This window comes from Euprymna scolopes, chromosome 11 (assembly GCF_053919585.1).
Source record: "Euprymna scolopes isolate OS-2025 chromosome 11, ASM5391958v1, whole genome shotgun sequence".
Lineage (NCBI taxonomy): Eukaryota > Metazoa > Mollusca > Cephalopoda > Sepiida > Sepiolidae > Euprymna > Euprymna scolopes.
Genome location: NC_136492.1, coordinates 70,347,645 through 70,373,854, shown reverse-complemented (window position 1 = coordinate 70,373,854; position 26,210 = coordinate 70,347,645). Strand labels below are relative to the sequence as shown.

The following is a 26,210-nucleotide window of genomic DNA, read 5'->3' as shown; positions in this document are numbered from 1 at the left end:
TCAGGTAGGGTGTTATTTATCATGGATATCGTGGTTGGATAGACTTCTTGTAATTGTTAAAGGAGAGCAGCTATGTCTTACTAGCATTAAATGTTACCATTCATTTACGGCCACTTTCCACTACAGTATGGAGGTCAATTTCTAAAGCTTCTTCCATTGTCTTAGATTTGTGTACATTCGTTTTCCCTGATGCATGCTGTAAAGCGTTGTATCGTGTGGCAGATATCGATTTTTTTTTTTATAGTATTGACTCTGACAAACTTTCATCACTTCAATAGTAAATATCATTAACAGTAAAGCAGACCAACGTCATCAGCTAGGTGTTTCAGTTTAAAAAAATATATAAATAAATTATATAGTTCAAAATGGTATTTATCTTTATTTTTGTTCAAATCCAGATAGAATATTGCCTAAACCGTGATATTTATTGGACAAACCCATATACTCGAACCCTATCTGATACAGCTGAAAGTTTTCTATTCTTAATTGCAATTACTAACCTTTTCATACTATAAAAATGAATTTCTTACCTGTGCGATTCATCAATTTCTACATTTAAAATGGATACATTTTTAAATTTTTAATTTATCAGTCTTGTATTTATAAGATTAGGATGAATCTATTTAACTACTTATCACCCCCACTATGATTAGTATTTAGTATATTTACATTCTTATTTCTTATTTTTACATATATACATTTTTTTTTTAATAAATTTATTATATGTAATTATAAATACATTTTATACATTGCTAATATAGTTTTGGATTTCCTTTATTAATATATATATATATATATATATATATATATATATATATATATAATTTTATTCTTTACCATCCACTTTTCATTCATTGACTACAACTTTTTCACGCCTCTCAACGGGAAAGAATCTTCAAAAAAAAAAAAAAAAAGTGGATTTTCCAGTTTTATACAACTGGAATACACATATGTGTTTATTTATGGTAAAACCACACTTATTCTGATGGTGTTTATTTCGATCAGTAAAGTTTCGTTCCAGCTGATCTATATACATTCGAAATTACGGTTCAAAAAACCGACATTACTTTCTTGCCAAGCTAGCGTCAAACCAACCAAAAAAAATCCGATCATGTGATTATCCTGACATCTCCGAATATTTTTCTCACACTTTCAAAATAGAAATCGCTTGAACCCGATGATCCATCTTGTCACTCTAATTCTACTGACATATCGAATAATCAGAAATACACCAGCACTTTTATTGCACTTTATTTCACCGAGTGAGATAGAGACTGTGTCGCCTAAGAGTCTCAGTAGAACAGGCATGGACGCTAACTTCACCACTCTCGTCCTACCACACAATGTGAAGAATGAAGAATGTACATTTATCTCAGAACACGAAGCCCAACTTTCTCTGGGACATTGCCAATGTTATTCCTCTGTTTATACTTCCTGACTGGGTCAGCTGACGTTTCTCTTTTGTGGAAAGACAAACTGGATTCTAATCATAGTTTAACTTTACGCATTCAGACATCAATTCATTCATTTATTTGCCTATTTATTGCCTTAACTGTCCATAGATCTAATTCTGTTCCCTTCTATTTCAATATGTTTGTACAGATTTATCGATCAGAATGTAACAATATCTCTATCTCTCGTATATATATATATATATATATATATATATATATATATATATATATATATATATATATATATACACACATATATATATACATATATATATATATATATATATATATATATATATATATATATCCCAGCCTTTCCTTCTTCCGTTTTTATGTTCTTTCTTTTTTCTTTTTCTTTTCTGTTTTCCTTTTCTTTTTCCTTTTTATTCCTTCTCTTTATCCTGGTAAGTGTTGATGTTCTCTTTCCCCCATCGCTTTCTGTCTATTGATTCTTACATGTCACTTAACCTACCACCCCTTCCGTTTCAATTTAGCATTCTAACATCTTATTTTTATAAATAAATATATATATATTTCATTTCTTCCATTTGAGAACCAGATGCCTTCATTGGCGCATTAGCTCTAGTATATCGCCTCACGAGGATTTTTGGTTCTTGCCAACCAATTGTCCGAAACATTAGCATGTTCAGTGTAGCGACTATGTAATATCTGTCTATATAAATAAAAATTTTATATATATATATATATATATATATATATATATGTATATATATATATATATATATATATATATATATATATATATATATATATATTGCAATAGACAAATGCGAGCATGAAAAGTAATATGGTTAAGCTTAAACATGGAAAAGTAAGGGACTAGCTGTTAAATCTGGAAAAGAAAAGGACAAGATATTCTAGTCAAAAATATAATAAATTTATAACTTAAAATATTGCAGCATTAAGAATTGATTATATAATGCTATAAATGGAATTTAAAAAATAATCTTAATGTTGCACTATTTTAAGTTATAAATTTATTATATTTTTTACTAGAATATCTCATCCATATTTTGTCCAGATTTAACAACTAGTCCTTTACTTTTCAATGTTTAAGCTTAAGTATATTACGTTTCATGCTTGCATTTTTCTATTGTAATCCATGATTTTTCCAGGCTTCCAATAAATTCAATTGTTCTTTGTTTAATTTCAGTCTTATATTTTGCCCCCCCAAAACACATGGATAACAATATACGACACTCATCTGCTTTAATGAAATTACCCAATTATCTCACTTCCATGCTTTTATTCTGTCTGTTTCACTTGTTACTTCTCTTTTCGCGACAGCAGTGAATTAGTAGCAACACTACTCACTGAAGCGACATGCTTGCTGTGGAAACCAGTCATAAAAACGTCGCTCGCCTCCTTACATATTTTTACGATTTTAATCTACAGAAAATTCATCATAACTTTAGTTTTACTGAACGGAAATTGAAATTTTTTCCCAATATAGCTGAGAAAGTGATATACTATAATAATATAGCTGAGAAGGTGATCAACTGTAATAATTGTTTGAAATTTGGTCACAAAATAAGGGAGCAGTGAAGCTTTAAAGCAGTTCTAAATGCCACTTGACCATATATTCAAACACGGTAGTGTTTGAATGATATATATTTCTTTGGAAATATTTTTTATTCACTTTTATTAAGAAAATGTAAAATAAAAAGGTTCCTATTTATACTGATATACAAAAAAATTAATAAAACATTAAAAAAGATAAAATATTGCTAAGTAAGTTTAAGATTACAAGATCCATTCTGCGAAATGTTTACTACCATATAAATGCTATATATATATATATATATATATATATATATATATATATATATATATATATATATATATGAGCAAACAGTTAATAAAACATGTTGAAAACACTTTGAAAAAGAGTTAAAAACATATTTAATCTAAAAAGAAAACACTTGATAGTGGATAGTCCTTAATCCGCGGAGTTTCGAAGAAATACTTTCCTTCTCATCAGATGGTAGCAATTAGCAAAATGCGGGATCGGATTTTGCATACAAAAGTAATTGATGAAGCAACAAGTAAAGAAAGATCTTACTTGATAACAAAAAAGTGAAGCAGAGGGAATATGGTGAAGAAAAAGGTGACTACACGTGAATGGATAGTCTAGTGAAAGATAAATAATCCAATGACGATAAAATCCAAAAATATAATTTCAAGAAAGTTAATTGAATTTCCATTTGCACAAGTAAAAGCCAAGGAAATCCCGTAATTGGAAGATGGTCCAAAATAATCCAAAGGTCGAAATCCATGGAATAATTCACAAAATATGTATAAGGGAAAACGGGAAAAATTTCAATAATATTAATAAAAGAAATATACGATATGCTTTTATCACTGCTGCCGAGACATATATATATATATATATATATATATATATATATATATATATATATATATATATATATATATATATATATATATATATATATATATATATTTATGATATTTCCTGATTACACAATGATCAGTTTAAGAGATGACAATTAATGTTGGTCGAAGGATTTGCAGCCTGCAATGAAGCTACCATTAGCAGAGAACATACCCTCGGGTCACCGTTTACCGCCACGCAATTTAGGGAAATTTTTACATTAATAAAGATCAACGTTTTTAATACGGACGATCTTATAGTGATCAACAGGAAGTAACAAATCTAGCTGACCGGTATTTTCAATTTCCCCAAACAGTGCTTAAATTTAAGAATCTATTTTATTACCATGCAACTGTTTAAATGATTTATGGAAAAATCGTTTATTTAGTCATCAAGAACTCAACATTAACAACCGATCAGTGTATAACCGTTTCTGAGACGATAGAAAATGTTTTATTCGAATAAAATTTCAACCTGATCACCGGGATTAAACGTCAAATAGAAATACAATATCAACACTAATATGAGCATAACCAAAAGATTATGCAGTAAACCATGGTCATGGGCTAAAAAGAGGCAAATAAAATATACTCAGAGAAATGTTTGTAACGGCTATTTCAAACAATTATAAATACTATTTAAATACAAGCGTAAGTGCAAATTTCATAAGACATAAGATTATAACAATACATACTCACACACGCCCCCCCATATATATATATACAATGTGCCTTCAATAAGTTTCCAGACTTTTTTGTACAGGCATTTAATATCGTTGTAGACTCTTGAAAATTTAGTATGGTGTTGCTGTATATCTTACGAGATAACAGATCAATTTCTATGATTTCAGGTTCAATTGAACAGCTACAGCAGGAATTGCCTGATTTTCATAGCTCATCCATGCTTCTGTTCAGTCGTGAAGGGCAGTAGCGCATGTAATTGTGATGCAAGGGTTGCGCAATCTCCAACCACACCTCTCCTGAATCGGCACAGTTTGAGTCCAGTAGCAAGGAGAAGACCAGGACGACTGGAAACAATGCCGAGATAAGCGGAGAGCACATACAGCACCTGAAAGTTCCAAATGGTCACCCATTTAGTACTGACGAGGTTCAACGTTGCTTAACTTCGGTGATCCAGCAGGAAGCGGTGTGACAACGTGATTTTCACAGCTGGTGAATTTCAAAAATGCAATCTGCACGTGAGAACACTTTAGAAGAGCGATATGCAATAAACTTCTGTTTTAAACTTGGGAAAAATGCCACAGAAACGTATGGAATGCTTCAGACTGCTTTTGAACCATTTATTTAGTCACAAAGAACCGAACATGTACAATCGTTTTTGAGATTATACAAAATGTTTTTATTCGAACAAAGTCTCATCAGCAGCACCGGGATTAGTAATCAAATAGAAACCTTAAATATATGATCGACACCAAAGTTTGGAAATCAAAATATTGCACGGTAAACCATGGTTACAAGCTATGAATAAGTACAAATAATCTACTTATACGGGCTACATCAATAAATTATAAATACTATCTAAATAAAAGATTAACACGTAAGTGAAGTTATCAAATGATTTTACAGCAAATAAAAATTATAGGCTAAAAGAGGTAGCATAATCTACTTAGAGAAATGCTAAATTGGGCTATATCAAGCAGATAGATATATTATTCAAACAAAGCGGTACAATAATTTTCATAGGATGTTTGCATTTCAAGTAACAAATACAAATTGGAATACACGATGACATAGAGAGATTTTTAAAAAGTTAAAGTAATTTAACAAGAAACGTATCGAAAGAAAATCATATGAAAATATAGAAATCTATATATCTATAAAAGTGAACGTGTCTGTGTATCTATGTGTGTGTGTGTGTGTGTGTGTGTGTGTGTGCATTTCCCTACACGATAACTGTGTTAATTTTAAGTCTAAAGACGCGAAATTTGATATACAGGTTACTGAGATTTGGGAAAATCTAAATGATCGGTTTTCGGACAGTAATTTAGCGAGTAAGTGGTCAAACTTCAACGATTTGACCTTTGAGAACTCTACCAAACTCCTCCGAAAATTTTGGGTCTTAACACTTGAAATTATAGATATAGGTTTCTTGGACATGGACCTAACTTAATAACTTGATTTGAGCCCAAAACAATAAACGTTAAGGGGTCATAATAGGCGTTAAAGTCTAAAAAATTGACTGCTTTTTTTTTTTTTGCTTATCATACACCTCCAAATACCCGGGCAACGCCGGAGACCCATGCCAGTATATCTATAAAAGTAAACGTGTCTGTGTATCTGTGTATCTGTGTGTCTGTCTGTGTGTGTATATTTCCCTACGCAATAATTCTGTCAATTTTAAGTCTACAGACTCGAAATTTGATATACAGGCTACTGAGATTTGCGAAAATCTATGTGATTGGTTTTCGGCCAGAAATTTAGCGATTAAGGGTCAAAGTTCAACGATTTAATCTTTGAAAAGAGGGGTAATAATAGATCTCTACCAAATTACTCAGACAATTTCTGGTCTAAACATTTGAAATTTTGCATAAACGTATTTAGAGATAGGGCAAGCTTTTTAATCGGTTTGGGTCGAAAATTTTTAGTTACCAATATATAAATGTATGTATGTATGTATGTTTGCATGTCTGCCTAAAACTTTCGAGAGATGCGACGGATTTTTACAAGATCAGTATCGTTTTGAAGTTCGACCTTTTAAATGACAAATATCGAAAAATTGGCTAAAAACATTAATTTCTTCACCCTAAACTGGGCATTTTTCTATAGGGGGGGTCGCTTTTACGCCAATATTTTTGAAAATCATCCTCTTCTTTCGATTGTTTAGCGTTAATTTAAACATAAGTCACTTCCGGTTTGGCAGTGGTCGTAACAGCAAAGACGTCAGGATTTTTCCCCCCATTCTTTTCCTCCTTTGCAGTACGGGTTTGAGCCTGCCTTCCTACTTCCACCTGTTTATTTTATTATTTTTTTTTTTTGCTCAACAGACACATCCAAACACCCGGGGAACACCGGGTTGAAATGCTAGTATAGTATGTAATCGTATAAAACCGAAAATAAAAATATAATAAAGAATTTTATAAAATATGCAGATCATCTAAAATAAAATTAAAAAAAAAACATTTGTGTGTGTGTGCGTGCTGTGTGTAAATGAAAATCTTCTAATCTTCATCAATGATCTCCCAAATCACATTCTAAGTTCATTTGTCGACATTTACGCAAACAACACTAGCATCTATGGCAACACTTAAGGAAACAGTAATGACAAAGATCTCTCCGATTCTCTCTCCTCTGACTGTGAGCACGTGGTGTAATGGGGTAAAAGATGGCTGGTTAATTTTAATTCATCCAAAACCAAGCTTCTATCTTTTCACTGCCAATGCTCCGATTCTCTTGTAGCCCCACTCGATATGAATGATTCTCATCCTGAAGAAGCACCCTGTTTTGACAAGCGGCTGGGACTGACCTATACTGTTGACATGAAATGGAAAACTTACATCAAATCTGTTGCCAAGATCACTAGAAAAAAGGATGGATCATTCTATCGCTCCAGAAGATATCTCCCTTCCGATGCAATCCTCTACCTTTACCAGAGCCAAATACGTCCTAAGAAATGATGCCACATCTAAAGAGAATCTATTCGCAGCTCCCTATTCTGCAATGATATGGTTCCAAACTAGCTCTAAAACCAAGTAGGTGATGTTTTTTCTCCTCCCTGCAGCCCATTTTCACAAAAGAGATGTTGCTAATCTATCTCGGCTTTATCGTTATTTTCATAGCACGTGATCGATGGTCCTTCCCTGCAAAACATTCACAACAAACACTCGTCTAGCTATGACCACTGTCAACAATTTCCCCCACTTACGATCTGTTCTTAAATCTAAACGCAAATTCTATAAACAAAGTTTTTTTCCTAGAATTATCCGCCTGTGGAACTCTGTACACCAGGCCTGCTTTCCGGCTAACTACAGCATTGTCATCTTCAAGTCCAATGTAAACAAACTCTTGTTGAGCCGTCCCCTTAAATAATTAAATTCTACCCAATTTCCATCACTATTGATCATTATGCTGTTATCTCAGTGACCATCTTACACTCATTAGCCCTTATCCTCGAATGGCTTTCAGACATTGATAACTGGTGATTCTCTTGTAATATATATGTATATGTATAGCCGCACTGATGAGTTGTGATACAACGAAACAGTACGGTATGTGAATGACTATATATATATTTATATATATATATATATATATATATATATATATATATATTTAACTAACTTTCTTGGATTCTGCATCTTTAGATTTTACCGTCATTGGAAATTTTACCCTTCACCAGACTATCCATTCCCGTGAAATCACTTTTTATTCACCCTATTCCCTCTGCTTCACTTTTTGTTATCCATTAAGATCTATGACTTACTTGTAGTTTCATTTAATACTTTTGCAAGCAAAATCCGATCCCGCATTTTGCTAAATCCTACCCTCTAATGAGAAGGAAAGTATTTCTTCGAAACTCCGTGGATTAAGGACTATCCATTTATGTAGTGTATCCTTTTTAAAATTAAATATGTTTTAAACTCTTTTCCAAGGTGTTTTTTAAAATGTTTTATTAACTACTTGTTCTTATATATATATATATATATATATATATACTAGCATGCCACTAAAACATACTTTAATTTATGCAGATTTTGTATTTATTATTACAGAGCCAATTCTCTATTGATTATTATATTGTACCTAATATATTGCAGTGATTTCCAAATTTTAAAAAATACGGCTTGAGTACCATCAGATAGAATAAAAAACAGATAGCTCACCAGTGTCAATTTTTATAATCTGAGTTCAGTCATTAGGCATACCCTAACATTACAATTAAAGTTGTTAAACGTATAACTGTATGTTTGCACATAAATAGGACTCGCACATAACGTCGAACTACACTTGCCAAGTTCCATTTTTTCAATTTTCATTCCTTAGCAGTTATTTTTCCGGTTAAAGATCAAATCGATTTTGTTCCACAAATCCTAATACCCCATATATCAAGTTTCAAGTATGGAGACCAAAAATTGACGAAGTAGTTTGGTAGAGATCGTTTCGAGATAGAGATGTACTCTAAATGCAGTTCTAAATGCTATGCAATTATTGACCATTTAGAAAATATGCGCAGATATTACGGTGTGTAATAGCGAAAAGAAACTTATTCAATATGAAAACATAAAAACCGAACAATGAATTAATAAAACTTCCTTGCTAAAGGAATATGCAAATTAATACAAACCAATGTGTGTGAAAAGTGGTTACGTACGTACGAATATAAATGTATGTGTAAGGTGATAACGTATGTACGATCATAAGTGTGTATTAAAGGTGCGTACAAACATAACTGCATTTGAAAGGTGTTAACGCACGTACAAACAGAATATGTATATGAAAGGTGATAACGTACGTACTAACAGAAATGTGTGTGATAGGTGATAACGTACGTATTGTCATATGTAAAAGGGACAGATCCCAGTAATTAGATAAACAAAATCAATAAGTTTGAAAATAATATTTATTAAAGGAAAAGGCTAGAATCGAACCCAGTACTCAAAAGTTAAAAGTGAATACATATTGCAATCTCAGAAATTTAAGGAATGTCTTTGTTTTGCCAAAAACCGTGTTTGACATATATGTATAATCCAGGTGAGAAAACATTCACATGGCTGAAGCACGTTTTGACGTCACAAAGAAAGATACTTTACAATATATTCAGAGAGTCAGTTCAGTCAGAGTTCGAGAGTTAGTTCAGAGTGGAGAGACAGCAGTGGAGTTAGCTGAAACCCTTTTAGAAGCGACCAGAAAGGGAGACAAGAACATGTAACTCTGAAAGGCAATTGAATTTCTGATCATCAATCATCCAGCTGTAAACCTTTGTGTTCCTTGTCATCTTTCAATCTGAAAAGTAATGTGATTTTTTTCTATCATATTTGTAGAAGAACTTTAACTGAAACACCCTCCCCTAAAGTGTAACAGAGTCCCCCTCCTCAATTATGTTAACTGGATCCCTTCCTTCAATCTATGTATTATAAAAATGAACTGTGTGTAATCTATTATAAACGTCATTATCCGTCCCCGTTCTGTGTATCTGTTACATGTATGTACCCGATATATGCCGTTATATGTCTTATTCCCGATATACACATCACATAACAGTATTAACAATGAAAAATGATATACAAAAATTCCTCTATCATAAGAATAACAGGTATGTTCAAATGCAACTTCATGTTTCTTATTGTTTTATAAGGTCCTGAGCAACGTCGAGTAGCCCTGTTAGTATAAATATATGTGAAAGGTGATAATGTACGTACGATCATAAGTCTGTCTGAAAGGTGATAACGTATCTACGAATATAAATGTGTGATAAAGGGTATAACGTGTTTACGAACATAAATGTGTATGAAGGTCATAATGTACGTACACACATATATGTATGTGAAGGTTCCCCCGTTTCAAGAAGAGAAATTCCCTGTTTTGTGAGGAGTGAAAAAAATCTCACTTTTAGGATACTACCTGCTCTTTCAAGAATATTGAGCACTTTGGGTCATGGTTCTATCTAGGATATTGAACACTTTTGTAAGTAAGGAGATTTCCAGAACCCTACTAAACCAATTTTCTACTTTTCACTCTAGAAGAGAAATTATTTAAGGGATCAGTGGGGGAAAAAAAGAGGCCCGCAGAAATGTGATTAAGAATGCCTTCAGAGTACTACTAAGTGTCTCCCTCTCTTTTCTTCGTAGTTAAAACATAAACATTAATTCACACAAAATATTTTTTACTTTATTTCAAGATGGAAAGTTTGCTAGAAATGACATCATTATGTTAATATTTAAGACGGTGACGGTGTGACAAAAAATTCAGAATTTCCTCGCTTTCTATTTAACAATTTAAGTTAAGGTTTCTTCTTTTTTTCACTGTTATGTAGTTGAATTCCCTTTTTGGACTTGTGAATTTTTTAACGGTAAGTTGGCTTGTGCAAGTGTTAAGTCTGCGATATGTTGAGCATAAGAACTTAAACTTTATAAATGTACTAGTTTCACGCCCGGCGTTGCCCGGTTGTACAATACGCTTAAACATGATATTTTAATTTATGCAGATTGCGTATGTATTATTATAGAATCAATCATTCATTAAATATTATATATTACTAGAAATAATTTGTCTGGTGGACTACTTCGCAAAGATTTTTAAAAAATTATAATGATAATGTCATTCATCAAATTCGGTCTGTGTATGTTTACAATATCACGTCAGCTGATATTTGGGCTTTACGGTGAATGCCCTAGAAATCACTTTTGATTAGCGTTTAGTTTTGAAATAAGCAAACAGAAGAAATGATTTGCAAGGATTTTATATGATACCTCTTCTTTTAATGAGAAAAAAATAAAATAAAATGGTAAAATACACTCGGGCTTGAACAGGGGATCATTTGATCTATAGTCGAATGCTCTACCACCGAGTTACATCTTCAGATGTCAATAATTCTGTTTTTTTAAGAGGAAATGATTTGTAAAAAATTTATTATCTCCCTTGACCGATGTAACGTAAAATATTCCCCTGTAAAAATTTTTTTTTTCTTAAAAAGAGACCGTTTTAAGGATCGTTTTTTGTTTTCGTTTTCGATACTTATTGGATGGATTTCTGCACAAAACCAATCTAAGAACACTGCTTGACTATATATAGTCAATTAACTAATTATAATAATCAACTAAAATTCAAAGTTCATCGTAAAACAACTAATAAGAATGATTATGTACATTTTTACTCGCAACACAATGACAACGTAAAAAAGGCATTATAATTGAATTTTATCTAAGAGCTATGAGATTATGTAGCAAAGAATATCTAAACGATGAATTTGAATACATAGAAACTACATTCAAGAACCTACAATATCCCAATACTTCCTACTTAACGCTAAAAAAGGGGCTTAAAAATCTATCAAATCGGAATCAAAACCATCCCCAAGAAAACCTAACACACAATAGAAGACAAATTGTTCCCACTAACGATAAAAAAATAACATTTATAAAAATCTTAACAAAATCGGCTTTCAAATAGTACAGAAAACCTCCCTAACGATAAAAGATTTAATTCGGCAATCTAAAACTAACAATAATAAACCATTAACACAAGCCGGAATTTATACCATGCCGTGCTTTGATTGTGGCAAGATATACGTAGGAGAGACGCAGCGAAACCTTGCTAAAAGATTATATGAACACAAAAGAGACATAAAGAATAACAATACACTTAATGCTCTTTTCGGTCACATAATGGAAAATGACCATCATTTCGATTTCGAAAATGCGACCCTCCTAAAGCATAGTAGATAAACACGCCGTCTGCTGGAATCTGCTCTTATCTCTAACTTTACTAACACTATCAAACAGAGAAAAGGATTTTTTAACATTTCTTTCCACTTATCTAAAATAATAGTGCACGAAAATAATCTAGACACTGGTTAATAAATAAATATATATATATATATATATATATATATATATATATATATATATATATATATATATATATATATTGTATATTTGTATAATAGTTCTATTTGCATACATTCCCCCAGTATATATAAAACTAAGAACATCGACCCTCTCGTCAGTGACCACACCTCTTGAAAAAGACGCATAATACGGGCGAAACGTCGAGCCTCCGGTCTTCCGCTTTCTTTTCACATCATATATATATATATATATATATATATATATATATATATATATATATATATATATATATATAACGGCTGTTTTTCGTTCTGAAATAGAGCAAAATCCTTTTCACATTAATAACACAAGAAGTATATTTTCAAATATTGTACTGGTATTTCATTTTCTTCAATTTAATCATCCGAAGGAAATTTGAAATAAAGAGGAAAGGTTGTTAAACATAACTTTTACATCTGTCGACCACATCGAAATCTTATTCTTATAAGTTGCACCATATATATATATATATATATATATATATATATATATATATATATATATATATATATACGAGAAAACAGCTAATAAAACATGTTAAAAACACTTTGAAATGAGTTAAAAACATATTTAATCTGAAAAGGAAACACTAGATAAGTGGAAATTCAATTAACTTTCTTGAAGTTTTACATTTGGATTTTACCGTCACTCGATTATTTATCTTCCACCAGACTATCCATTCATGTGTAATCACCTTTTTCGTCACCATATTCCCTCTGCTTTACTTTTTTTGTTTTCAAGTAAGATCTTTGACTTACTTGTTGTTTCATCAAATACTTTTGCGTGCAAAATCCGATCCCGCATTTTGCTAATTCTTACCCTCTGATGATAAAGAAAGTATTTCTTCGAAACTCCGCGGATTAAGGACTATCCACTTATCTAGTGTTCCCTTTTTAGATTAAATATGTTTTTAACTCATTTCAAAGTGTTTTTAACATGTTTTATTAACTGTTTGCTCGTATTATAAGCTCTATTTCCTATTTGGTTTTATCGAGCGTTTACATCTGGCTGAGATAACTTTATAAATATTAATTCTTTAATATTTATAATATACTTTAATTTTACCATCTTGGATCATTTTGGTAAATACTCCACTTATCCTTTTTAAAACTTTGATATATGTATTAGTGTTAAGACGATTAATCGGAATCGGAATCGAGAATGAGAAACATCGGAACGTTTTGGGGTATCGGAATCGGTATCAGAATCGGGAAAATTATAGTCTAATTTCCGATTCCAAACTGATTCTTTCAAAATTTAAATAAAAATTGAAACAAGTACAAATTGTTGTTTTTTAATTAGAAGTTGTTCCTTTCCAAGATAAGACTGAGAAGGGCCACGGAATCTGATTTACAGATTTAGCATTGTTTAATTTATTTTATTTGTTGTTCATTTATTGAGAGATAACTTGCTTATTGCCTTTGTAATCGATTCAAATCTATTCACTAAAATGTTTATGTGCCCTCATCCAAAGTTCATATGATTATTAAAAAGTTTTAAATGCTCTGTGCTGAGAGGGGGTTTAAATTTCGTTGGCGCCAGCTATACATGGGGGTGTCTGTCATCGGTTTCTTCTGAAATAATTAAAGTTGTATGGCACCTCTTTGGAAACAGGGAAATCCTTCGCGGCTGTGGAAATTGTTATTCCAAAGTTTAAAAAAATACCTCTGTGGTCTCTACGAAATTACTCAGACAAATTTTGGTGTAAACATTTGAAATTTTACATAAAGTGTATTCACACGTAGGGCAAGTTATGAACAATACATAGGGCCCGATCAAAGCGGGGCTGAACTGCTAGTATATCTATAAAAATGAAAATGTGTGTGTGTGTGTGTGTGTGTGTGTGTGTACATTTCCCTACTAAATAACTGTCAATTTTCGGTCTAGAGACTGAGATTTGGCATAAAAGGGTAATGAGATTTGGGAAAATCTTTTTAATCAGTTTTCAGTCAGAATTTTGGCTATCAAGAGGTCAAAGTGCAACAATTTAACCTTTGAAAACTCTACAAATCTCTTCCGCCAATTTTAGGTCTAAACACTTGAAATTTTTAATGTAGATTACTTGGACATGAATCAAACTTTTTAATTTGATTTGTGCCCAAAAAATAAATGTTAAGACGTCATGATTGGAGTCAAAGTTGAACAAATATTGACCTCCGCGGTCTCTACCAAATTACTCAGCCAATTTCTAGTCTAAACATTTGAAATTTTACATAAAAGGTATTCAGGGATATGACAATCTTTTTAATCGGTTTGGGTCGGAAATTTAAGCAGCCAAGGGGTCAAAGTTCAAAAGATTTGACCTTTACAGTATCTAGCAAACTAATAAGCCAATTTTGAGTTTAAACGTTTGAAATGTTACATAACGGGTATTCAGACATGCAGCAAGCAATTTAATCAGTTTTGGGGCGAAAATTTAGCTGGCAAAAGGTTTAAGTTGAAAGAGTTGACCTTTGGAGATTCTACCAAATTCCTCTGCCAATTTTGGGTCTAAAGACTTGAAATTTTAGTTCCAGGTTACTTGGACATGGGTAAAAGTTTGTATTTTGATTTGAAACCAAAGCAATAAATGTTAAGGGGTCAAAATTGGGGTAATTTATTTTTAAATTTATCTCTGCAGTCTCTGCGAAATTACTCAGACAATATTTGGTCTAAACATTTGAAATCTTACATAACAGGTATTCACACATAGGATAAATTATGAACAGACATAGGGCCCAAGCGAAACCGGGCTGAACTGCTAGTATATATATATATATATATATATATATATATATATATATATATATATATATATATATAATGCTTCTTACATATTTATTAGATGACTCAATCACCCAAGCAAACAGAAGCCAAATCTATTTAATTTTGATACACAAAGACAAAAGAAATACGATCTAGTTATATACTCTGGGTTTCACATCAAAACAGGTTCGACTTTAATAAACCTGAGTTTACGATTGTCATTCGTCAGCATAATGTGGCAAGAAACGGATCTTATGTTCAATGATATCAAGTTTGTCTTACCTTCATTGCGCATCTGAGTGGAATTTCATAAGCAATGCAGCATCCAAATCCAAACATCACTCCATAAGTGATGCACATGGCAATGAAGGAATATTGCACTGTAAAGTAGGAGAGAATCACGCCCCCACTGGAAGAAAGAAAAGAGAAAATTTCATTTACTTAATGTAAGATATATATATAAAAAAAAAAAAAAGGAAATCATCCCCCAGCTAGACAAAGAAGACAGTAATTTCTGGGAGGATCGCTTTCTACAACAGAAAATGATGCCCATCAACAAATTCCTACCTTGTAACATTTCACGTGATATTATTTTCTAATGGTTCTCAGCATTTTTTGCTCATGGTTTTCTTTTCCTTGTAACTTATTTTGATGAACCCATAACTTATTTTATTTTTCATTAATATAAAGACAAACTAAAGGACATATACAAACAGTTTATTTGGAAGGAAAAACTGAACTCATAGTAATAATCTACAATATAAATCTCACCTATCTGTTTAAATGTATGTATATATATATATATATATATATATATATATATATATATATATATATATATATATATGCATTTGTCTATAAAAATAGTCCTGTGGTGATCGAAAAGTTGTAGGCCTGAAATTCTGGTAGCATGTAATAATTGATCTGCCATCATCATATGTATGTATGTATGTATGTATGTATGTATGTATGTAAACATTTGAAATCTTACATAAAAAAAAAGAGTAAACGTCTTTAATATATGTCGGTTGGACTGTGTTTACATTTGACTCGTCGTCGATTTTATTTGTGAAATAATGTGTGAATTTGTCTATATCATCATCATTTACTACCCAAAAGTGTTAGTCTCAACGAAACTTTTTATTTAAAAAAAAAAAAAAAGAGTAAGCGTCTTTAATAGATGTCGGTTGGACTGTGTTTACATTTTTTTTTTTTTTTTTACACAGTGATCACCATTTATCACGACCCAGAAGCCACTCAGGGATAAGGGTTATTGCAAGTACCTTACGTTAGTGTGGAGATTTGATGAAGAGTTTACTTAAGGGGGCGGTTCATTAGGAATTTGTTAACGTTGGACTTGAAGACACCCAAGTTGTAGTTCGGTGGGAAGCAGGCAGACGGAACAGAGTTCCACAGGTGTGCAGTTCTAAGAAAGAAGCTTTGTTCATGGAATCCGCGTTTTGATTTAGGCACAGATATAGAGTGGGGGAAATTTTTCACAGTGGATTCAGCTAGACGGGTGTTTTTCGTGAAAGATTGGCGAGGGGAGACCAGAGATTGGAGTTCAGACGAGCACCTGCCATGGAAATAACGATAAAACAAGGATAGGCTCGCAACGTCTCTTTAAAGTGCCCATCACCATCATCGTCGTCCTGATCATTGAGTATTTAAGACTTTTGGAATGTTCCTTCATGTGTATTATGTGTACGTATGTATATGCATGTGTATGCATATGCATATGCATATTTGTGTGCTACTATGTGTGTATGTTTGCATGTGTGTGCATCTGTATGTATGCATGTATTCATTCCCATGTGTGTGTGGGATGGAGAGGGCTCCCGTGGGACGTGGTGAGGGCAGCCCCTCTCGGAGAAGCGGATCTCTGATTAAAAAAAACCCAACAAAGCGGGAGACCAGTACCCACATTAAGCTGGTCTGCAGTTTGACTTGTTGCTGGCTATCTTGCTCTTGCTTGTTGCTGGATGTCAACATTTTGAACTGAGACAGAGATTTAGCTGTCGTACAAAGTTAAAACTCTGTAACATCATCTTTGTATAGATACTCCCTCAGGCATTTGCCTATTAAAAAAAAGAAAGAAATCCTGGTACGATAAAAAAGCTGTGACGTGTGTACGCCTAAAATGCTGGATGCATGTAACAATTAATCTGCCATCATTATATGTATACATGTATGTATATGTCTATGTATATTTATATGTGTATGTATATTTATATATGTATGTGTGTGTGTGTATATTTATATATGTACATGTGTGTTTATATGTGTTTATATATATGTGTATATGTATGTATATGTGTCTGTGTGTATATATGTTTGTGTGTGTATGTTTATATACATTTATATATGTTTGTATGCATGTATGTGTGTATATGCATATATGTGTATGTGTATGTATGCATGTGTGTATGTATATGTATGTGTATATGTGCATGTATGTGTGTATGTGTATGAATGCATATATATGTTTGTGTATGTATATGTAGGTAAGTGTATGTATATATATGTGCATATGTGTACGTATATGTATGTGTATGTGTAAGTATATGTATGTATATATTTGTATATGTGTGTGTATATGCATGTGGTATGTATATGCATCTTTGTGTATTATGCATTGTATATATATATATATGGGTATATATGAGCGTATGCTTATAGACATGTATGTATGTATGTATGTATGCATGTATATATTTATATATATTTATATATTTATATTGTATATTTGTGTGTGTGTATATGTGTATTGGGGTAGAGAGGGCTCCCGTAAGCCGTGGTGAAGGCAACCTTTCTAGGAGAAGCAAATCTCTAATTTAAAAAACCATAAAGCAGAAGACTAGTACCCGCATTAAGCTGGTCTGCAGTTTAATTTATTGCTGGCTATCTTGCTCTTGCTTGTTGCTGGATCTCAACATTTTGAACCGAGAGAGAGACTTAGCTGTCGTACAAAGCTAAGACTCTGTAACATCATATTTGTATAGATACTCCCTCAGACATTTGGAATCATGGATTTTAAATGTCTGATGGAGTGGCACTCGTCTGACAAGACGTTGCAATCATCATATATTTATATGTATGTATACCAATGACCGTCTTGTGTATGTTTGCATGTGTGTGTATGTATATGTATGTGTGCATAATGTGTATTGTGTATGTATGCATGTATATATGTGTGTGATATGTGTATATATGTATGTGTGCGTACGTGTATATATATGTATGTATAACAATGACCGTCTTTAGTGTCATGTCTGCTTGAGCATGTGAATTCGCCGGCAGGACTATATGTCATTTTCAGGCTCATGAACTTTCAGTGTCTGAGGGAGTGGCACTCGTCTGACAAGATGTTGCAATCATCATCATCATCATGTATGTATATATGTATGTATGTATGTATTGGAAATTTTTGCAAAGTTAGAGTATTGCGTGGTGCCGACTGTGGTACTGATCATTTAATGGTCAGAGCTATATTGAAAATTACAGTTCACAAAAAAAGCCGTTTCAATGGAGTCAAAGTGCCTAAGCGTATTGATGTCTCCAAATTGAAGGATCCAGTCGTATGAAATTCCTTGAAATCTGTTTTCAATCAGGTGGATTTCTCAGATTGTGATTGGGAGACAGTAAGAGATACAATATACCAAAAAGGTGTTGAAGTTCTTGGATTGAAGGTTCCCAGACATCGAGATTGGTTTGCTGATAATTCCAATCAAATTAATCTTCAAATTAATAGAAAGTTATTTGAAACTTCTTAACTCTTCACTTCTGAATAGGCCAGCTTTCACTGCCTACTTCTTTCTGTGCGAAGTGAGGTTCAGTGTTTTGTGCGCCAAATATAAAACAAATGGTGGTCTGAACTTTCCAGGGAGATACAGACTGCCTACGATCATAGCGATGTCAAGACATTTTACACTTTGCTTCATCAGGCTTATGGTCTGAAATCCTCTTCAACTACACCACTACTGCTGAAAACCTCAGATGAAATTATGCATCGATGGCATAAACACTTTCATGATCTTTTTCATAATCCATCCAATGTTGATGTTGCTGCAATAGAAAGCATCCCTCAACGTTCCTTTTGTCCAGTACTTGATGTTGAACCTACTCTTGTGGAGGCACTTGACTGCATTAAACAGATAAACTCGAACAAAGCCCCTGGGCTGGATGGCATTCCTGTTGAGCTGCTGAAACATGGTGGTGTCAATGTACATTGTGTGGTGCACTCTTTGATACTGTCAGTATGGCATGGTGACCCGATTGTCTTAGATTGGGTAGATGCCATCCTGGTTATGTTGTACAAAGGAAAGGGTACAAGGTCTGATTGTGGAAATTATTGAGGTATCTCGCTGCTGACCGTGGTTGGACAGGTATTTCACTGGCTCTTGGTAAACTGATTGGAAAAGTATATATGTCCTTATATCCTTTCGGAATCCCAGTCTGGTTTAAGAGGTAGACGAGGAACCGTGGATATGATGCTTTCTGCTAGACAACTTTTGGAAAAATGTATTGTGCAGTATATGCTTCTTTGCCAAGTGTTTGCAGACTTAACCAGGCATTTGACACAGTTAACCGTGAGGCTCTCTGGAGAGTACTGGAAAAATTTGGCTGTACATCTGCTTTTATGGAAAAGTCCAAGCAACTTCATCATAGTATGAAAGGTCACGTCAGCTTCAATGGTCGGCTTTCAGAAGAATTGCGCATCGATAATAGTGTCAAGCAGGGTAATATACTGCACCGACATGGTTTTTGCTCTATCTGACTGCTGTGCTCTGATATGGTTTCCACGATTGCGATATGGGTGTTTATCTAAGATTCTGAACGATTGGAAAGGTGTTCAACATCAGAAGTTTCCAAGCCAAAATACTTGTCACTGATGGACTTGTTAGGGAACTGTTGTTTGCTGATGATGCTGACCTGGTAACCCACACCCTAGTAAATATGCAACTAGTGATAGATCTCTTCACAAATGCTTATACCTGCCTTGGACTGATAGTTAGCATTAATAAAACTAAAGTCATGTACACTCCCACTTCTGATGATCTGCATGTGGAACCTAATATCTTCGTCCGGGGAAAGTGCTTTGAAGTCGTAAAAAATGTTGTCTACCTTGGTAGTACCTTATCAAATGATGGCACTCTTGATGGAGAATTAAGACAGAGAATCAGCAAGGCATCAGACGCATTTGGAAGGTTACAAGATAGAGTTTGGTCTGACGGTGATCTAACTCTGACAACTAAAATGTCAGTATATCAAACATGTGTAGTGCCATCCCTACTCTATGTCTCTGAAACATGGACCTTGTACCGGTCACATATAGAACTGCTCGAAATGTTTCATAAGCACTGCCTTAGACACATTCTTGGTTTAAAGTGGGATAGCTTTGTCTCTGATATATAAAACAAAACAACCAGTATTGCTACCATTGTTATTAAGAACCAGATGTGTTGGGTGAGTCATCTTATCTGGCTTGAAGACTATCGACTATGGTGAGCTCTTTCTTGGAAAAAGACCCCAGCACAAGCCCAATCGTGATAGCATCAAGAAGAGTCTGATGAGCTCTCATATTCCTGTTGACAGTTGGGAGTCCCTAGCGTATGATCGCAAGCAATGGAGGACACTGATATACAGGGGTGCAGAACACTTTGAAGCAGCCAAAACAGACTGCGCAAATTTCAAGAGAGCATGTAGGAAATGCCAAATCCTGCTGCCTAATCATGGAGATCTTTGGAACTGTGAGGTGTGTGATCGGGCTCTGTTCTCTAAGGCAGGTTTTGTTGATCATTTGAAAGCCCACGATGATACAGGTTCCACTGCTGTTAGTTTCATCCAAAATAATGAACGTTTTCCGTGTCATGTTTGCTGGCAGGGCTGAAAAATCATCTTCGGGCACATAGACTTTTAGTGACTGAGGAATGGTATTCGTTACAATCATCATCATGTATGCATTCATGTATATGTGTATGTATGTTTATATATGTACATGTGTATGTATATGTATGTATATCTATGTATATATGTATGTATATATGTATGCGTGTATATTTGTGTGTGTATATGTGTATTGGGGTGGAGAGGGCTCCAGTAAGCCATGGTGAAAGCAACCTTTCTAGGAGAAGCAAATCTCTGATTTAAAAAACCATAAAGCGGGAGACAAGTACCCGCATTAAGCTGGTCTGCAGTTTAATTTGTTGCTGGCTATCTTGCTCTTGCTTGTTGCTGGATCTCAACATTTTGAAGCGAGAGAGGGACTTAGCTGTCGTACAAAGCTAAGACTCTGTAACATCATCTTTGTATAGATACTCCCTCAGGCATTTGGGCTCATGGATTTTAAATGTCTGAGGGAGTGGCACTCGTCTGACAAGACGTTGCAATCATCATGTATGTGTGTATATATGTTTATGTGTGTTTTTATGTATATATGTATATATATGTTTGTGTGTGTATGTATGTATATGTATATATGTATATATATGTATGTGTATAAATGCATATATATGTATGTGTATGTATATGTAGGTAAATGTATGTGTATGTGCATATATGTGTATGTATTTGTATGTATATATGTATGTATATGTGTGCTTATTTTTGTATATATGTGTGTATATATGCATGTATATATGTATGTATGCATGTGTGTATGTATATGTATGTGTATGTATGTGTATTATGTATTGTGTATGTATGTATGTATATATGTATATACGTGTGTATGTTTATAGATATGTATGTGTATATGTGTGTATGTGTATGTATGTGTATATATGTATGTATGCGTGTATGTATATATATGTATGTGTCAGGTCATGTTATATGCTACTGGTATCATGTAACCCAGTACTACCTGCCTCATGGTTGGTTCACTGGTGACTAAACTGGTTCCCCTACCAGACTTGTTTGGTGAGGAGGGTGGCTAGTCTCCCTGAAGAATTAAAACCAAGATCTTTCAAAGGGCGAATGAACCCTTTTTCGGGGTAAATGGCTAACTAGCACCGTGTGTGTTTGTGTGTATGTATGTGTGTGCTGGGGTGGAGAGGGCTCCCGTAAGCCGTGGTGAAGGCAACCTTTCTAGGAGAAGCAAATCTCTGATTTAAAAAACCATAAAGCGGGAGACCAGTACCCACATTAAGCTGGTCAGCAGTTTAACTTGTTGCTGGCTATCTTGCTCTTGCTTGTTGCTGAATCTCAACATATTGAACCAAGAGAGGGACTTAGCTGTCGTACAAAGCTAAGACTCTGTAACATCATCTGTGTATAAGTACTCCCTCAGGCATTTGTCTGTAAAAATGGTCCTGTGGCGATGGAAAAGTTGTGGTGTGTGGAGGCTTGAAATGCTGGAAGGATGTAATAATTGATCTCAATGACAGTCTTTAGTGTCATGCCTGCTTGAGTGTGTGAATTCACGGGTAGGACTAAAAAAAATAAAAGGTCATTTTTAGGCTCATGGACTTTAAGTGTCTGAGGAAGGGGTGCTCGTCCGAGAAGACGTTGCAATCATCATATATATGTATGTATATCAATGCCCGTCTTCAGCGTCATGTCTGCTTGAGCATGTGAATTTGCCGGCAGGAATAAAAAAGTTATTTTCAGGCTCATGGACTTTCGGTATCTGAGGGAGTGGCACTCGTCTGACAAGACGTTGCAATCAGTCATGTATGTATGTATGCATGTATGACTAAAACTTTCGACAGAGGCGACGGATTTTCACGAGATCGGTATCGTTTTGAAGCTCGACCATTCGGATAACAAATATCGAAAAATTGGCCACAAACATTAGTTCCTTCATCCTCAACTGGGCACTGTTCTTCAGGGAGAGGTCGCGTTTTTCGCCGATATTTTCGAAAGTCTTCCCCTCTTTTCGATTGACTAGTCTTAATTTAAACCTTTATCACTTCTGGTTTGGCAATAGATGCCACAGCAAAGGCGCCACGTCTTTTTTCACGTTCTTTTCCTACTCCGTGGTACAGGTTCGAGCCTGCCTGCCTACTACCACTTTTTTTTTTTTTTTGCTCAACACACACCTCTAAAAACCATGGCAAGGCCGGGCACCTAGGCTGGTGTTAAATGTATCATGGAGGTCCACATTGTAATCTGAAGAAATGTCCACTCGTTAGCTTTTTCCCAGCTGACTACAATATGGTGACGTTCAAGTCCAATGTAAACAAGTTCTTGTTAAGGCTTCAATTTAAATAATCAAAATCTACCCAATTTCTACCAATGCTGATAATCAGGGTATTGACTCATTGATAAACTGACAGTTTATTTTTAAGTGACCTTTGTGCGTATCCTTTATCTTCTCCTTACAATTTCTTTCTCACAAAAGACACCTTGCGAGTCTATCCCTGCTCTATCTTAATTTTCATGGCAAGAACTCGGCTTGGCTTCAATCTATGGTCCCCTGTCCTGCAAAACATTCGCAACAAACAATTGTTTAGCTACAACCACTGTCAATAATTTCCTCTGCTCTCTATCTTTGCTTAAAACTAAATGCAAATTCCATGATCAAATTTTATTTCCTAGAACTGACCGTCTGTGAAACTTTGTACCGCTAGTCTACTTTCCGACTGACTACAACATGATTGTTTTCAAGTGCAATGTAAACATGTTATTGTTTGGCCCTCGTCTTAAATAATTAAATTCTAGCTAATTACCATCGTTACTGGTCATCAGAGCGGTGCTTCACCTTCAACATGACACTCAGAGTGGCATTTGGGCCTTGATAAAAGGAGAATCTCTTGTAAAAAAAAATTACCGTCGCTTTTCCAAAGAAAATACAAACAAAAGTGTAAGTTTCATAAATAATTTTGTGGATGATCAAGAAAAGCAGCTTTCAAACCATGTAACGAGCCTCATCATCAACTGTCATCTCATTTAATTGAATTCATGTGGTACCAATAGTATAGTCGTACGGAGTGCGATGTATTTAATTATATCTTATTACATATTTCACAATTTTTTCAGATAAATTAAACCAATTAAAATAAAGTTATATTATTTCTTTTTAATTATGTATTACAAAATAAATTAAGTAAATTTATACTTAAATATGTTTTGAATTGTCCGTTACAAATAAATTAAGTAAATTTATATTTAAGTATATTTTTATCTGTTGGTTACAAATAAATTAAGTAAAATTATATTTAGGTGTATATATTTTTAATTGTTCGTTACAAAATAAATTAAGTAAACCTATGTCTAAATATATTTTTAATTGTTCGTTACGAATAAATAAGGCAGATTCATATTTAAGTGAATATATTTTTTAATTGTTTGTTACAAAATAAATTAAGTAAATTTATATTTAAATATATTTTTAATTGTCCGGCACAATTTAAATTAATATAAAATATATTTAATATATTAAATTAAATAATAAATAAAAATATATTAAATCAAATAATAAATTGAATTAATATTTAATATATTAATTCAAATATAAATTAAGTAAATTTATATTTAAATATATTTTTAATTGTTCGTTACAAATAAATTAAGTAAAATTATATTTAAGTGAATATATTTTTAATTGTCCATTAAAAAATAAATTAAGTAAATTTATAGTTAAATATATTTTTAATTGTTCGTTACAAAATAAATTAAGTAAAATTATGTTTTATACTGGATGAGGATGCATAACGAGCGTATATATATATATATATATATATATATATATATATATATATATATATACATATATATATAAGAGCAAATAGTTAATAAAACATGTTAAAAGCACTTTGCAAAATAGTTAAAGACATATTTAATCTGAAAAAGAAACACTTAATATGTGGATAGCCCTTAATTCGCGGAGTTTTGAAGAAATACTTTCCTTCTCATTAGAGCGTAGGAATTAGCAGAATGCGGGATCGGATTTTGCATACAAAATTTATTTTATTATGTATATATATATATATATATATAGCAACCGCACCAATCCTTTCTCCCCGTTCCCTCCTACTGTCTTCACACCCCACCTCTGTTCTACTATATTAACCCCTTCCCCCTCCTAACTAATTCCTTAATCTTAAACTACCCTCTTTTCTTAACAGAAACCGAATCCTCAGAATTAACAGCTTACCATAAGAACTCAAATTTCGACCATCGCCATTCATGGCGAACTCTCTCTCTCTATTAAAAATTTGAAAATGTGTTCAACCTTTTCCGTTTTTGTACCTTAATTTTTCTTGCCTGATGACGTTTAATATGATTGAAACGGTCTCCACATCGTAGCAAGAGATGACTGTATTTACATAAAAAAAAAAATATATATATAACTTGCTCTCTTACGATTGAGCACTATCAACGACCCTTGTTGAAATTTAATTATTTTCAATTTTTGGGTACCTTCTTACCGAACGTGTGTATATATGTGTGTTGTTTATACTGAGTCCCTTTTAACTTATTAGTATTAAACGTTGTGACATGTGATTCGTCTAGTGTATTCTACATTGTGTGTTAATGTGTGTATACATATTTTAACAGTTTATAGACAGGGTGAAAACAAGGGACGGACATCGTAGTCGGTTGGAACACTAGTAAAACACATACCTCAAATCTTCCTTCTTTGCGTTCTGAAATTAAAGGTGCTTTCCTTCGAAAGTGAAAACGCTCAGGCGTGAATTATATCATAATATAATCATTTATTCCTTGCTCGCTTTCAGGAAGCGAGTATTTTCTAAGATATTAAGAAATTATAGTTTTAAAAAGTGGGGGATTACTTTTCTATATCAATTTAACGTAAAATGATCACCTACTTTATGGAAACCTTTTTGGGGTGGTCTGTTCTATTTGTTTAGGGATGGTGTTTATTGTGGCATGGTAGACCAACTTCCTTAAAAAAAACTTGTCTTCATTGGGTTTTTGGGTGTGCTTAAGACGAATATCACACTTATATTTTCCGCAAATAAGTATTTTTCCAGGTATAAAGCAAAACTATGCATGCTTGCGCATACAACATTAGTCACCACTTATAGCATAAAAAATTACATTGTTTAAAACCCGGAAAAGTGCTTAT

General features: G+C 33.3%; 1 protein-coding gene across 1 annotated transcript in view; it reads right to left on the bottom strand.

The window, feature by feature from the left end:
• LOC145287900 (apicoplast pyruvate carrier 1-like) overlaps positions 1–26,210 on the bottom strand; it is a 467,232-nt gene that overhangs the window by 92,019 nt on the left and 349,003 nt on the right. Inside the window, exon 3 of the mRNA XM_080135841.1 lies at positions 15,461–15,587. Coding sequence (XP_079991967.1) covers positions 15,461–15,587 — 127 coding nt within the window. The remainder of the gene's footprint in view (positions 1–15,460; positions 15,588–26,210) is intronic.